At 48.4% G+C, this 15017-nt stretch overlaps 2 protein-coding genes across 2 annotated transcripts in view; one reads left to right on the top strand and one right to left on the bottom strand.

The window, feature by feature from the left end:
• LOC144125210 (blastula protease 10-like) overlaps positions 1-9213 on the bottom strand; it is a 61079-nt gene extending 51866 nt beyond the window's left edge. The window contains exons 1-2 of the mRNA XM_077658418.1: positions 8866-9213; positions 6775-6979 (exon numbers count right to left, since the gene is read on the bottom strand). Of these exons, the coding sequence (XP_077514544.1) occupies positions 6775-6979; positions 8866-8946 (286 nt within the window). The 5' untranslated portion in view covers positions 8947-9213. The remainder of the gene's footprint in view (positions 1-6774; positions 6980-8865) is intronic.
• VhaSFD (V-type proton ATPase subunit VhaSFD) overlaps positions 1-15017 on the top strand; it is a 42515-nt gene that overhangs the window by 9539 nt on the left and 17959 nt on the right. The window lies entirely within an intron of this gene.

Raw genomic sequence — 15017 nt, 5'->3', positions numbered from 1 at the left:
CCCTACCCCGGGGAAAAAAAAAAAAAACGTCCAAGTACTCATACGCCTCAACAGAATTCTGGGTGCCATTTTGTCAACCAGTCTGAGACAAGCTGCTTTAATTCAATCACTTGTTTTCCTTCAAACCTGAACTAATCAATGGTACGCCAGCATACTCGACGTTTTTTACCCACGAGCACCGTGCGAGCATTCAGCGAAGCCGTTTAAGACGCACGATGGGTCTCTGAAAAATAGTTAAAGCAAAGATAACGTGTATAGTGCCTGGTCGTCTGCAAGGCAGGCCACCAACCTAGCTGATCCCATACGAGAAAAGAAAAAAAAGAGAATGATTAGAATATTGTTTTATTTCTGCTTGTATTAGCTTGTTTTTTGCCTTTTCATGTCATTTCCCCGCTGCTCGTGTTCTGTTTGCATTTTGGTATTTTTGCTCAATTTGTGATCTGTTTCTGTAATCCACTCCTGCTTGGGCCTCACGGCCTGCAGTATGTCATAAATACATAAATACAAACAAAAATGGCACACTAAAAACAGAAGCGAACAACAGTGCGCCCCATTAAACGTCATATTAGAAGGTTTGAAACAGCGACTCAGCAGCACAGCGCGAGCATGTAATCAGTTCCATTCACACACCTTCATAAAAAAAAAGGAAAAGGAATCAGCTACCGCATCATCATACATTCATTATAGTTTTGCATTTTTAAGCCGCTGCAACACCGCTATGCTGGTGCGTTCGCCTCGTGTTGTGGTGTTTCGGCATAATAAGCGAATTCCCGAGAAGGAACAAGGAACAGGAGACCAAAGAGAGGTTATTCGGAAGGATAAAAAAGCGAAATTATATTTGTATCTGCTTTCATTAAGGAACGGGAATATACATAATTAGTGTGAGATTTGAAAGGGGAAGTCACCGATCAAAAGCTTCGAAGGTGTTACAGGTTTTTCTGGCTTCGTGCTTTTTAAATCAAATCAGCAGGTGTCATTGTTAGGAACCACCTGAATCACTCCCTCGCCTGTGCCGACTACTCCAGTTTCTGTTAAGTCAACTTGTAATGTACAGCAGGATCCCCTTTATTCGACTGCAAGGCAAGGGCCATGACGTCAGTGCCGGCAACGAGCATGAACACGAAGCAGTCTTGCTTGGGGCCACCCGCGCTGAGACGAATTTATTGCGTGCTTGTTGTACTGAACTTATTTGTTCGCGGCATCAAACAAAGCTACCGGTGGTCAACGTGAGTTACGTGCTTTGCGCGCTCCCGGGAGTTTGAGCCGACCGGCAGGCAGCCGGGTGCTACGCCAGCGGGGCAAGGGGGAGGGAGAGTGGCGTGCTGTGACAGAAACACTCCTTCCGGGAAGACCAGTGGGGTGCGTCTTCCTGTAGGCTCGGACTGAACGGGCATTACGGCGCAGCACCGGAAGCTAAGAGGGAACTGTGGCATCCGGTTGGCCAAACAGGGGAAACCGAACACCAAGCGTCATCACTGCATGAACATTGCGGTGATGCGCTGCAACTCCGCTTCGGATGGGGCACTCGTCGGAGTAAGACGTGGCAACTGCAAAAGTGACGTCCTCACTCAACTTCAAACTCACGCTTGAGGTGGAGGTCTGATTTGCTGACCTCACTCACAAAATTTCGAGCCGTCGCCGACCTCACCTCAACCTCACCTCACGACGTGAGGTTGAGGTCATTTTGAGGTTGAGGTCGACCTGATGAGGTCGAAACCTCATGAGGTTGCCCACATCTGGTTTTATATTTTCTGTGGTTTAGAGAGAATGATGCGTGAGAGGCGCGGCTACTGCTTTTCTCTGCAGGTGCAAAAACTACTGTTCAGTAATATTTTTCATATTTTGCCATTCCATCACATTGAAATAAATGCTTTATAACCATCCTCATCTTTGCACTGCGTTTTGACAGTGGGGCCTCGGTGGGAGGGATCCGGAGTGGCAGCGTTTAATTGGAGGAGAAATGCAGAAGGCGTCCCTGTGTTGTGCGGCATCACCGCGTGTTAAAGAACCCCTGCTGGTCTAGATTAATACGGAGCCCTCCACTATACTGCGTCCCTCATAGCCCACGCGTCGCTTCGGCACGGCACAATTTACCGTGTGGTGTCAACGAGGCAAGTGGGATATGGATATAGCAAGGCAGAAGTTTAGCAAAGTCGGTATAGATGATGATGATGACGATGATGATGATGACCTCAGGCTTAATGGCACATACCCACGGCGGGGGATTGGCCAGGGTGCATTGCTGATACAGAAACACTAATGGGCAAGGAAGGGAGTAATTGGATAATTTTGTGATGTAGACACAGATTTGTATTAAAAATGGAGATTAAAAAAAGGAAATTAAAAGCATTGAATTCTCATTCTAGCAGAGGAATCTACCTGATAGACAGATGATATAGATCCAGCACCGTGTGTTGTCTTCCTCTTCATTTCCTGTTCCGTCCAGTTTGCATTGTTCTCTGCCACACTCCAAACACGAAAGGAGTAAAAAGCTGTCCGCTAACGTACTCTCTTTTATAAACGGGTGTGCGCTAAAGGACAGATTACTCCCTTTTCTTACTCCTAAACAGGTGTATTAGTGTTAAGAGTGCAAGATCATGGATATGGATATACAAGGTTCAGGGACCGAAGCAAAAAGGCTTTTCAGTATACCGAGCGGCCTCACTGTTGGCGAAGCTGGAGCGGGATATTTAATTATAGACAGATAATGTTCAGTTCTCACGGGTGTCTTGATGCACAGGTGCATGCTATACGTGTTTCGACACAACGTTCTTGATCACATTTAATGTGTATACCAACGGACTCGCCTCCTGGACGTACAATGCCTGGCATGTGCCTGCACCTCTTTCTCTCCGCCTATCCCATGTTCCATCCCCTTATCGGTTCCTTCACGGAGCAGTTCAGGTCTCCTCCCAGGAGCAGTCAGCTACCGCGATAATATTTGCGCAACCATATCTTCCCCTTCCCCAAAACCACAGGCCACACGTTACATTGGGTAGTCAGTATGTATATTATCCCAATTTCATTTAGCTTACCCTGAATAGGAAATAAATAGAAACTACGAAGTGGGGAAAGCTTCAGAGAGCGGAATACTATGCAAGTCTCAAAACAATCTTCTTTTTTATTTTGTCCTGAGCGCGATCCGGCCGCTCATCGGCACGCTTAGCGCCTCGCTTACTGATCCTCAGCACTGCACTGACTTCAGCCACTGCTTTGCGTAGATAAAAAAACAAACATGAGTGTGCAGACAGATCTCGAGCCCATGTAAAATGTTACAATCCCAGAGATAGAGAGAGAGACTGTTATGAGCAAGCGGGCAGGAAAAGTTGGCGTGAAAGTTCTCCGAATTTGCATTTCGAATTTACCAATAGCGTGTGCTCAACCACTTGCTGCACAAGCACAGTGCAGTCATAACTGAAGCGCACTGTTTGGCGCGAGTTCGCACTGACAGTGGCGTATGGTGTACACACAATTTTTTGTCGCGCGGGTAGCGCTAGTGTGGCGAGTTTGGCCGTATTCGGTGTGATTACGTATGTGTTCTGGGGAGTTCCTGTGTGCCTCGTGGAGAGCTAGGGACATTTCGGTGCAAGATTAATCCCCACCTCTGGGTACATGCTCATTCGCACTGCCTATGCGCTACTCAGCAATCCGTTTCTGTGGGCGAACGTCGAACCTTGACTTTCGAGACCATGCTTGCACAAATAATAGCGCCATTGCAGTAGCTACATTCCTGTCTGCGCTTACTACACCATGCTTACTGCGCACGCTTTATAGGTACTGGTGCACACCGTGGAACGTGCTAGCGGCGTCAAGTGAAACGCGAACAAGAGAATTTAAATGCGAACTGCAAAACTGGAAAATATTACACCAGGGAGGCAGAGAGCGGTTGATTTTCGCATTGAAGGTGTAAAAACCGCTCTTTGGAAGTGTTAAAATTGTTACGCCAATTATACGCTGCGTGGCATGGCGCTGTGCGCAGGGTAGAAAACAAGGTTCAAGCGCGAGTGCTCGGGCTGTGGTTAGCCTCACGCTGGCCGTTCCCTGCTTTCATCCATTCTCCCGCTAACCCCCCCCCCCCCCCCCTAGCAACTTGGTGGAGGTGCTGGATGCGTAATCGGCGTAACAATATATAGGCCACGCTTGTATTTCCTCTATACTTCGTCTCACAAGATGTTTGCAGCACTACGGAAGGTAGAGCTCTCTCGTCCAATCAGGGCTGCAGAAACGCAGAAAATAGTCCCTCGAATATTTGAGGAGTGTATGACTATTAATCAAAACAATAAGCATTGCAACTAAAAACATGATTTGGACAGGTATATTTAAATGGTAGGGAGTGTTTCAATCACTGGTGAAATTACCAGACAAAGCCCGTACGGACACAGCTCTGCGGAGGCCTGCTGCGAGGTAGTGATGCGTCGCCACTTTCCAACATGGCGTCGGACGGGTCTGTTGTGTCTCCTGTGTGCTCTACACCGACAGTGCGCTGTTTCCCCAAGCAGGCGAAGCAGGTGGCTTTAAATGTTCTTGAAGCGCTTCGCGTCGAGTGCGGGGGCAGTTGGAGTACAAATGCGCTCATCAAGAGGACGGCAAAACTCACGCAGGTGAGCGAGCGAACGCTTTACAAGTGGACAACGGAGACGTTGAACGCGGGCCGAGTGTTGTCACCGAAGAAGCGTGCTGGCGGAAGAGGCCGCGAGCGGACGAAGAAGCTGGACGATTTTGACCTGAGCGTGTTGCGAAGGGTGGCACACACCTTTTTCCAAAGAGGGGAAATTCCAACTATCGCGAAGGTGGTTGGTGGTTGCGCATTTCGAAGAGGACGAAACGCTACCGACCGTGTCCGCAGCGACAATGCAGAGGATGTTGAAGAAACTTGGCTTCCGATATAAGAAGCGCTCTCGGAATGCGATGTTAATCGAAGCGACGCACATTGTGCAGTGTCGCCGCCGGTACCTGCGCCAGATAGCGGAGCTGCGACGCCAGGGCAGGCCTATTTTCTTCACCGACGAAACGTGGGTTAACGCCGGCCACACGCGAAGTCGAGTGTGGACTGACTGCACCATCCAATCTGCACACCAAGCGCATCGATCCGGACTGTCGACTGGTCTACAAAACCCCAGTGGCAAAGGTGGCAGGCTTATTGTGACGCATTGCGGTAGTGAGCAAGGTTTTGTCGAAGGCGCAGCGGAAGTTTTCCGAGCGAAGAAAAACTCGGGCGATTACCACGAGAAAATGAACGGGGAACACTACGAAAACTGGTTCTCCAGGAGACTTCTCCCACTACTACCACCCGGCAGCATTATAGTGATGGACAACGCGCCATAATCATTCTGTGAAGCAGGATAAAGTGCCGCGGATGAGTAGCCTCAAAAAGGACATACAGGCTTGGCTGTCCGGAAAAGGTGTCGCGTGGAGCAGCGGCATGGTGAAGGCCGAGCTCATGCAGCTTGTCAGCAATGTGAACACAGGTGGGGAGCAATACCGTGTCGACTGCATTGCTAAAGCTGCTGGCCATCTCGTTGGGCGCCTGCCACCGTACCACTGCCAACTGAACCCGATAGAGCTTGTCTGGAGCGACGTCAAGGGTTTCGTGGCCAGCCAAAACAAGACGTTTAAGCTCCAAGACGTCGAGCCTCTGGTTTGGCAAGGCATCACGCAAGTGACTGTTGAGAAATGGAAGAATTACGTGCAGCATATTATCAGTGAGGAAGATGTGATGAGAAAACTGGACCACATCATCGACGATGTTGTTGACCAGGGACCGGCCATTGTTGTCAACCTGCAGGACGACACAACCAGCAGTGCTGAATTCAGTTGTTATGAGGACGATGAGATGATCGAACCCGTTTAACGTGCGTTGCCTCTCGCGCAGCACATGGGCTTGTTTTGCATTTCGCCACCATCGACACTCGGCTGCCTCGGCACGCTGGAGTAAATAAATTTATATGCACATGACACGATTACTGAAATTTACTGCGACGCGACAACAGAGGAACTGATGAGAACAGTACCCTGGTTGTCTCACATATATCGGTGGACACCCGAACCGCGCAGTAAAGGAAGGGATAAAGGAGGGAGGGAAAGAAGAAAGACAATATCTCGGTGGACACCCGAACCGCATCGTAAAGGAAGAGATAAAGGAGGGAAAGAAGCGAGAGAAAACTGAAAATTGAAAGTTGGATTTTGAGGAAAGGCGCGGCGCTGCGCGGTGGAACACCTGTGGCTCGGTGCTACTATAAATAGAGGTAGAAAGAAGCCACCTGGACATCAGGTGGATCGAGCCACAGGCGCGTAGGAACACACTAATGTAGTGCGCGCCATCCTGATTGGACGAGAGAGCTGTACCTTTCGTAGTGCTGCAAACATCTTGTGAGACGGAGTATAGAGCCTATAGCATTTTTGATTGTTTGTGCTCGCGTTTGTCTGCTCGCATTTCATTTGAGGCTGATGGTGCGTACGTTATTCCTAGAAAAATGCCAAGTTCTCCATCACCTTCAGGCATCTATACGTCCTGCCGCGCCTCATCCCTTTCACACTATCGATACGCAGAAGGCCGCGGGCATATAGGTGTATCCCCTCAAATACACCTTTTACCCTTTCCTCAAATACACCTTCTACCCTTTCACGTCACAGTGGGCGCCATTTTAGAGAACAGTAGCGCGGCGAGAACCTGCGTGCCTTTCTAATCCTCTTACGCCACCTGCAGCCGCCTGCACAGTGGAACGTGTGGTCCGCGCTCCATCGTGGCGCCGTCTGTATATAGTTGATGCTCACACGAATGGAAGTCGTAGTAGACGGTCCTGCGCGGCCACCGCCTCCAGATGAAGGGCGTCCCCTTGCGCTGATGCTGCTCGTCGGTGGTCTCGTTGCCGCCTACGTCGCTCTCGATCCAGTCGGCGAAGCGCACTGCCATGTCGCCCTCGATGAGCCTCAGGCCCAGTGCCGAGAGGTCCACCTGGCTGTTCTGCAGGGTGTCCCACTGCGCGAACATATAGGCAGCGACCGACCGTGTATCAAGGGACCGCGGTGGAACTGGTTGCATGAAACACCCGCGAGATGACGCGTCGATCGGAACTCGGAAGGCTGGAGCTTTGCAAGTTCGCTTCCATCGTACAAGAGGCTTTACAGCGCATAAACGACTTGGCAAGAAAAAGAACAATGGCGCGATACCAGCAGCGCCTTTTTTTTTTTGCGCTGAAAAGTATCTATATCACGAACTACCTAGCTGAAATTAGTGTACGTTTGTTTGTACATTTCACTTGGTTTTCGTATTTATGCTGCCGTAAACGGGTGTTTCGCTGATTGGGCGCAGTGCTATATTTAATTAATGGTAATTTGGTGATATTTGCAAAATACTTCTGGTTCAGCAACAACAAAGCGCTTGCCAGCTTGGAGATAGCTGTTCTATACTTTCTGAGCAGCAGTGATTGCTTATGAAATGATCACTCTTAGAGTCAGGTTTCCCCGTCTTTCTGTAATTTCACGGAGTCTCTTTGCTCACGCATAGACCTGCAGTCGCACTGCACTTCACAGTGCGGACATCGTGCCATTGGACTTGGCTGTTCCACAGATAGGAACAGCTAAAGGGTACTCTCCTCGCCTCCGACGAATCGGTGTCCAGTGCACTGCGTCGTATATGTCTTCAACTGTCGTTCTCTTTAATTTTACGAAGACATGGCCAGACCGATGTGCACCTGAGGCGCAAGGGCACGATATCGTTGGCTACTATATCGAGAACTTATGCTCTCCTGGCAAGGAGGACTTTGCAAACATTATTTATTTATTTATTTATTTATTTATTTATTTATTTATTTATTTATTTATTTATTTATTTATTTGGTCGTACTGTTAACTCTTCATGAGGGTCGTTACAGGGAGGGGACAAAAACAAATACATTTCATAAGCACTTCAATAAGCAATCACGAATCAGAATTCAAACTTTGTACTCCATTTCTCAAAAACATATCGACACCTAGCTCAAATTGTTGCACGTTCGCACTCTCCACAACATCACTTGGCAGTTTGTTCCATAATTCGATAACATTAGGAAAAAAGGAATACCGGTATACATCCGTACGTGCGTTAATAGGTTGTAGTACCCTGCTGTGTTTTTTTCGGGAACCACGTTTTAGAGGCGCTTTCACATAATGTTCTTTATTTATTTTTAATGCTCCTTGCATTATCTGGAAAAAAAAGTTTGAGTCGATGTTTTATCCTTCTAATTTCCAGCGTTTCCAGTTCACACTGCTGCATCATCTCTGTAACCGAGTCAGTACGGCGATACTTGGAGCATATAAAACGTGCTGCAATGCGCTGAATTCTTTCCGCCTTCTTGTTTAAGCATTTTTGGTGTGGGCTCCACACAGCATTCGCATATTCCAGAACTGGTCGTATAAACGTTTTATAGGCGACCAATTTAATTTCTTTAGTCGCATCTGGTAGTTTTCTCCTAAGAAAGCAGAGCTTTTGGTAAGCTCTTGAATAGATATTATCAATGTGAAAACTCCAGTCTAGATTTTGCGTCACTGTCACCCCTAAGTATCAGAAACTCTGTACCTCGACCAAGGCATTTTCTCCTATATTATATTCAAATCTGAGAAGGTTCTGTTTTTTACTTACGTGAGTGTATGTGGATTTTTTGAAGTTAATTACCATGCCGCAACTTTGGCACCACGAATTTAATGATAGCTTTTAATGATAATAGTTTTTAATTCCTTGCTTAAATGAATAGACTAAAGTTCACTAGATTAAAATTATTGAACACCTTCCCACACACAGCGCGCATGTCGTTACGGTAACGTCCTGATGAAAGGTCTTTCTGCTGGCGCGTTAAAGGTCAGCTCGTAATCGACATTAGGGCTTACCTGGTTCGTCAGCGCATGCGGCAACGCGGAGGCAGACATCGCCTTTAAGAGCAGGGCGATTACCGCCGCAGTCAGATGCATGGTTGGCTTGGACGCTCAAAGGGTGCGTACGCACTGCTTGCCGCACTGCCAGGATCTAACTCTACATACGGGCCCGTTTGCCCAGCGTCTGGCCTCATCGTACCTGCAAAATTGCGTGGATGACGCGGGTAAATGTTGAATACATGTGGCGGGGAACTTTCCACGGCTGTCACTCTCTGCGTTTATTTATTCGCCGAGCACATTGAGCATGCGGGCCGAAGGAGCTCTAGCTGCTGCCTCGTGTGATGTATACGGTCAAGAACCTGTTTATATGTTTGCTTTGTTTCGCTTTAACTTTTCATAGTTACGCTGTGCCCTGTAACGCAGATCACAGAAACGCCTGTCAGTTCAGTCTGGGAGTTAGCGAATGCGTGAGGGCTGAGGTGGGTAAACTATAAACAAATAAACTTCCTCGAAGCTACATTTGGTAACCGTGATTGCAGCAGCCTGATATATGCCTTAGTCTCGCTCAGGAGGAAACAGTCTAAATAACTTTAAAAGAATACTAACACACGCACGCACTCATGTGTTGTTGCACCTTAAAACGAAGATGTGGTGTACTAGACTATTATTGTTAATGTCCAGCACACTATAATGCAAATGCGCAGCAGTTTTATGCAACACCAACCGAGGTAATTTGAACGCCACCAGTTATGCTTGTATTTCGAGACTATTTGCGAAGTCTCCTGAGACAGACTGCCAGGCGCTGGGAGGAAATACCTTCAGTCTAACACCTTCAATGAGCTAAGGCCCGAAGACCGTACACTACGAAGGCTCCTTATATGGAAGATGCGTCAAGGATGACAGCTATATACGGCCTCTTGACGAGCAAAGCCACATGGCACTGTCACTAATTCACACGAATGGATCCAGCGGTCTTGTTTCTCCTGTCGGCAGGCAGATACGGGTGAGAACAATGTGCAAAGAACGAAAAGTGCAACGCGTGGATATTCAGTGTCTGCCAATATCTCCATCGACGAATCCGAGGTCGGTATATGACCACACGTAGCCCACAAATGTTTTAAGAACACTGAAGTTACGAGAAAAATCAATTTATTCCAAACCTGGGAGTGCGGACTGGCTTCGAGTATAGGGATGCGCGAATATTCTAAATTTTCTAACCTCAAATCGAATTTATTTCTATTCGATTTGCTGGAGGAATCAAATAGTGAAGACTCCAAATTATTCCAATCTGTTCGATTAGTATCCTAGATTCCCGAATAGGCTTCAAATAACGACGCAGTCATTTCAAGCGGCGGAGTTCATATTCATCATATATACATTAACTCCAAGGTTGCGCGACGCGACTAGGTAAATGGTTTGTAAGCTCTGCCACGATCCCCGACCTCAGAAGCCTGGCTCATAGCTCGAACCTCTTTAGTTAGCGACCCAGACACAGGACGGATAGGGAAGGTTTTTCTCTCTTTCTCTAATCTGCCGATATGTGGCGCTAGAATACGCTGCCATCATCGGTAGCAAAGGTTTTTTGTGTGTGTGTGTGAAAAAGCGGGGTCGGGCCCCTAATAGGGATCAAAACTGCGTCTTTGCAGAGTTTTAGCTAACACTCCATGGCAATGTCGCCGCTATCACGTCGCTGTTTTCCCTCGTTAGCTATAACTAGCGAACATTCGCCACAAGTAGCGAATATTCGTACGATTATTCGATTCGTATTCGATTCGGTTCCTTCACCATTCATTTCGTGCTGAGCTAAATTACTCTTATTCGATTTGGTAGCAAAACTTCACTATTCATTCCATTCGGTTTTGAAAAAGTACTGCTCGTTCACGCCTGGTTTGAGAGGTGCACTGCGGAGGAAACGGGGTATATATATATTTAAACCTTCGAGTTTGTGGCAACATGCTTACACTCACAAAGCATTACTTTTTTTTTTGCGGTTTGCGTGTTGCGAAAACTTTTGTGAGCCCCTGTGTATATCTACACTTAGCAATAAGATTGCTTGCTAGTTCGACAATATGTCGACAAGCCGCGATAAAATGGCGAAGATGTGAAGGGACACAGGTCGCGAGACCTACACGCATGCGTATCGAAATGGAAGGTATCGTAATGTTAAATATCGCCTCTACTCCTTCGCTTACTCTCCAAACTCCTCCAAATTATGCAACGTTTTTCTCTGGAGTTATACCGGATGTTCAGCGAACACCTTCAACAGTTCCTAAAATTATAGAGTTCGAAACACAAATAAACTCTTTTCAAAAGCAAACCATCACAATTAGGTAGCTAATTAACTAAACTCAACGATTAACTTTTTACCATGTCGCGGAGTTCCAAGCCATGAATAAGATTATGCGTATCAGTCTTTTAGACGGGCAAAAAATCATTCTCTAAAGTCCCGCCGGGTGAGCAGAAAAACTGAAGCTCGGTGCAACCGCAGCGCCCCCTGATGACGTGCTACAGTGCCTACGGCGTCCAATTCGATCAGCCTGCGCTCTTGTGCCACGTCGATCGAGCGCATCGTTTTCCTACGCCGCTTAGCGCAAGAAAAAGCATAGTCATCGCCACCTTCGTGGTCGTTACTTTAGAGAGCGACGGAGCAATAGGAAGTGCATGCCACGATGCAATGGGGCAGGCAATTCGAATTTGGCGCCGTAGTCATTGAACACACGTGTCATCAGAGGGCGTTGCGTTTACACCATCTACACCGAGCGCCCTGAACACCTCATGCGCTCAGTTTCGGTTTTGTGCGGAATTAAAGCGCCGGATATCCTAGCGCTGCAAGCTTTAGAAAACGGCTTTTCTTTCGTTTCAGAAACAAATAAAGCATCGTTTCGTCCATGGCTTTGAACTCCCAACTGTCACTAACCACTATACTATGCTAATTGAAGTTGTTTAGTGAATTTTAATTGTTTAGCTCCCTAATTAGGGTAATTTCATATTGTAAGGTAAGGTAAGCAAACTTTATTGGATCTTTTAAAGAATTCGCGGCTGCAGGACCCGCGTCGTCCTCGTCTCAGGCGGTCCCGGGTCCTGTCCTCGCAAGGTCGGGCCCCTATTCCAGGGCTCCGCTGAGCCGCGCTGCCTCACAAGCGTGCTGCACCAGGGTCCTTTGGACTGTGAGCTCGCTGCTGACGAGCCGGCTCTCCCATTGCTCCGCACTCGGGTGTTCGTGTTGGTGGAATGTTCTGTCTCGCTCACACTCCCACGTGATGTGGTAGAATGTCGGCACCGCCCCGCACCAAGGGCATGTGGCTCTGTACTGTGTTGGAAATATCTTGTTCAGTAGGTGTAGGTTGGGAAAAACACCCGTCTGCAGCCTGCGCCACCCGGTCGCCTTCTCCTTTGTTAGCGCCCTGTGTGGCGGTGGGTACCTATATCTCATGCCCCTGTATAGGCCCGGGTGCTCCGCGTACCAACCGTCGCCGGCCTGGGTGTAGAAGTCGTCCGGTTGCCCCGCTCGGAAACTCAACTCGCGAGCGAGGCCGTCCGCCTTCTCATTCCCCTTAATGCCTGCGTGCCCGGGTATCCATATCAGGTTGTGTATGTGTTTTCTATCCAAGCATTTTACCTTTCTGAGTATGTTTAGGGCCACGCTACCTATTCTCCCTCTAATGTAGTTTCTGCATGCCTCCTTCGAGTCAGTAAGTATATTTTGGAATTTGTTTTCCCTGGACCCATTAGCTACCGCCAAGGCTATGGCGATCTCCTCAGCCTCTGTTGCGTCCGCAGCCCCGGCTGCTGCGCATGTAACCAGGTCTCCCTTGTGAGTGACCACCACCGCTGCGGCCGTGCGTTTCCTCCCGGTTAGGTACAGTGACGCATCCGTATAGACTGTGCTTTCCAGTTGGGCCAGTCCCCGTTCCACATACTCGGCTCTCGCTTTCCGTCTGCCCTCGTGCAGGTTCGGATCCATATTCCTAGGCTGGGGGGCTACCCTAAGTATTCCCCTGATTCCGTCTGGGACGTCCTGGTGCCTGTCCATGTGACCTTGTGTATCCACCCTTATCCTTTTCAGTAGCGCCCGGCCTGTTGGCGTGCCTCGGAGTCTCATAGTTTGCGCTCTGAGCAGGGCTTCTCCCAGTTCGTGAAAGGTGTTGCTGATTCCTAGTTGGAGCAATTTTTCGTTTGATGTATTCCTGGGTAGATGGAGAGCGATCTTGTATGCCTTCCTCAGGATTACATCTATCTGCTCCCTGTCTGTCTTCGTTGTCACTTGGTAGGGCAAGGAGTATGTGACACGGCTGACTATCAGGCTGTTAACGAGTCTGAGTGTGTCCTCTTCTTTCATGCCATATCTCCTGTGTGAGACCCTGCTGATCATTCGTCCTACCTGCTCTGCTGCTTTACTTATTAGGCTAATGGTGTGGCTGCACTTCCCACTCCTTTGCAGCCACATACCCAGCACCCTTATCATGTCCTTTTCTGGGATTTTCTGCCCCTCTAGACGGACTTCTAGGTCTGCCATGGTGGGGTGCCTTCCGACCCTCAGAAGCTCTGACTTCTCGGTCGAGCATTTGAGACCTCTTTCCCTGGTGTAGTTCTCCACGCAGGAGGCCGCTTCCTGTAGCCTGTCCTGTTTCTCCCCGAGCGAGCCTTGGGTAACCCATACCGTGACGTCGTCCGCGTACATCGCGTGTTGAATTCCCGGTATTCTTTCCAGTTGCCTTGCTAGCCCGATCATCGCCACGTTGAATAGGATTGGTGAGATAACTGATCCCTGGGGTGTGCCTTTGCATGGTGTGGAGAAAGGATCGCTTCATAGCTCTCCCAGACCGACCGTTGGTGACCGTTACATCACGATGGAAACCGGCGCAAGAAAGAACGAAACACAAAGACAAGAGGGGAGAGACCACAACCGCTGTCTTGTCTTTGTGTTTGTGTCTTTCTGTTTCGTTCTTTTTTGCGCTGGTTTCCATTGTGATCGTTCACCAACTATAGCGCAAACTTCCTCTTTGTAACTTACATCCGCCGCGGCTGACGGGTTGTTCCCGAAAGATTTCTCCTTTATATTTTAAAAGTGTTCGCTGAAATACCTGGTATATTTCGGCCGATTCGCCGCATAGACGACGATGCGAGGATAGCAGTAGCGCAAAGGGATTCCCGTTAAGCAGTGTCTGCGGCTACCTTCATGATTACATAAGTGCAACTGATCGATTACCTTGTTAGCTGTATACAAAATTTTGTCGCATCTCCAAAAATGCTCTATTCTATTCCTGGTAATTAATATTTCTTTAATTCATTTGACTGTTCCGATTTTTATAATGATTTAGTCTTCTCACGCCTATTTTTCCCCGCGCAAATACCTCATTGGGATTATCTACTGAACCTTGGCCAATCACCCTGCGTGGGTATGTGCCATGCTTACTAAGAAGAAGAAGAAGAAGAAGCACCCGCGTTAGCACGTGCCGTCGCTGCCAACAAGGAGAGGAAGCAGAAGAAGCCCTTTCCGTGGTGGTTTGTAGCTCCGCGTTTGTGTCGTCGATAAGCACCACGATTCTGCGGTCCAGATTCAGCTCGCTTCTGAAGACCACCCTACAGCTGTTGGCGGGCAGCCCTGCCGAGACCTCCGAGCACGCCATGCAGGCCTCCCAAGGACCGTCCGGGCCCGACCATGGTAACGTAGCATGCATGGGTGCATGCAGCGCCGTGCAACTCTGTTTGCGGTCTTGGCGCGAGTCTTAATCGTAGTCGTCTTGTGAATTTAAGAAGGCAAAATTCATCAAACTTTTGTCCATGACGTACGTTTACTTTTTAGAACGCAAGCATACAAAGCCGCATATTATGTTGACATTAGCAGGGATTATGCATGCTTATATGAGGTGTTGTTTTGTACGTTGTTCAAATGAATGTGCACCAGCTTGTTATGAGGTTAAGGTAAATAAACCTTTTAAGAGGTGTGGCTGGTCGTTGGTTGCCATACAGGCGTGGCAGAGTAACTTACAGAGCAGTTCCAGCGCTTACCGACACCGCATAAGCACCTCATGGTGTTCGTCTCTCTTGGTCCGCGTCAGTGCGCCTCTAATGCGGTCGAAGCTAAAGGAAATTATGTGCAACAGCGGAGCTACCCAGAGTCCTATGTAAGCCGACGCCTGGGAGGTTACCCCGTGCTATAATGG

This window comes from Amblyomma americanum, chromosome 3 (assembly GCF_052857255.1).
Source record: "Amblyomma americanum isolate KBUSLIRL-KWMA chromosome 3, ASM5285725v1, whole genome shotgun sequence".
Taxonomy (NCBI): Eukaryota; Metazoa; Arthropoda; class Arachnida; order Ixodida; family Ixodidae; genus Amblyomma; species Amblyomma americanum.
The sequence above is the reverse complement of the archived record's forward strand: the minus strand, read 5'-3'. Positions and strand labels throughout refer to the sequence as shown.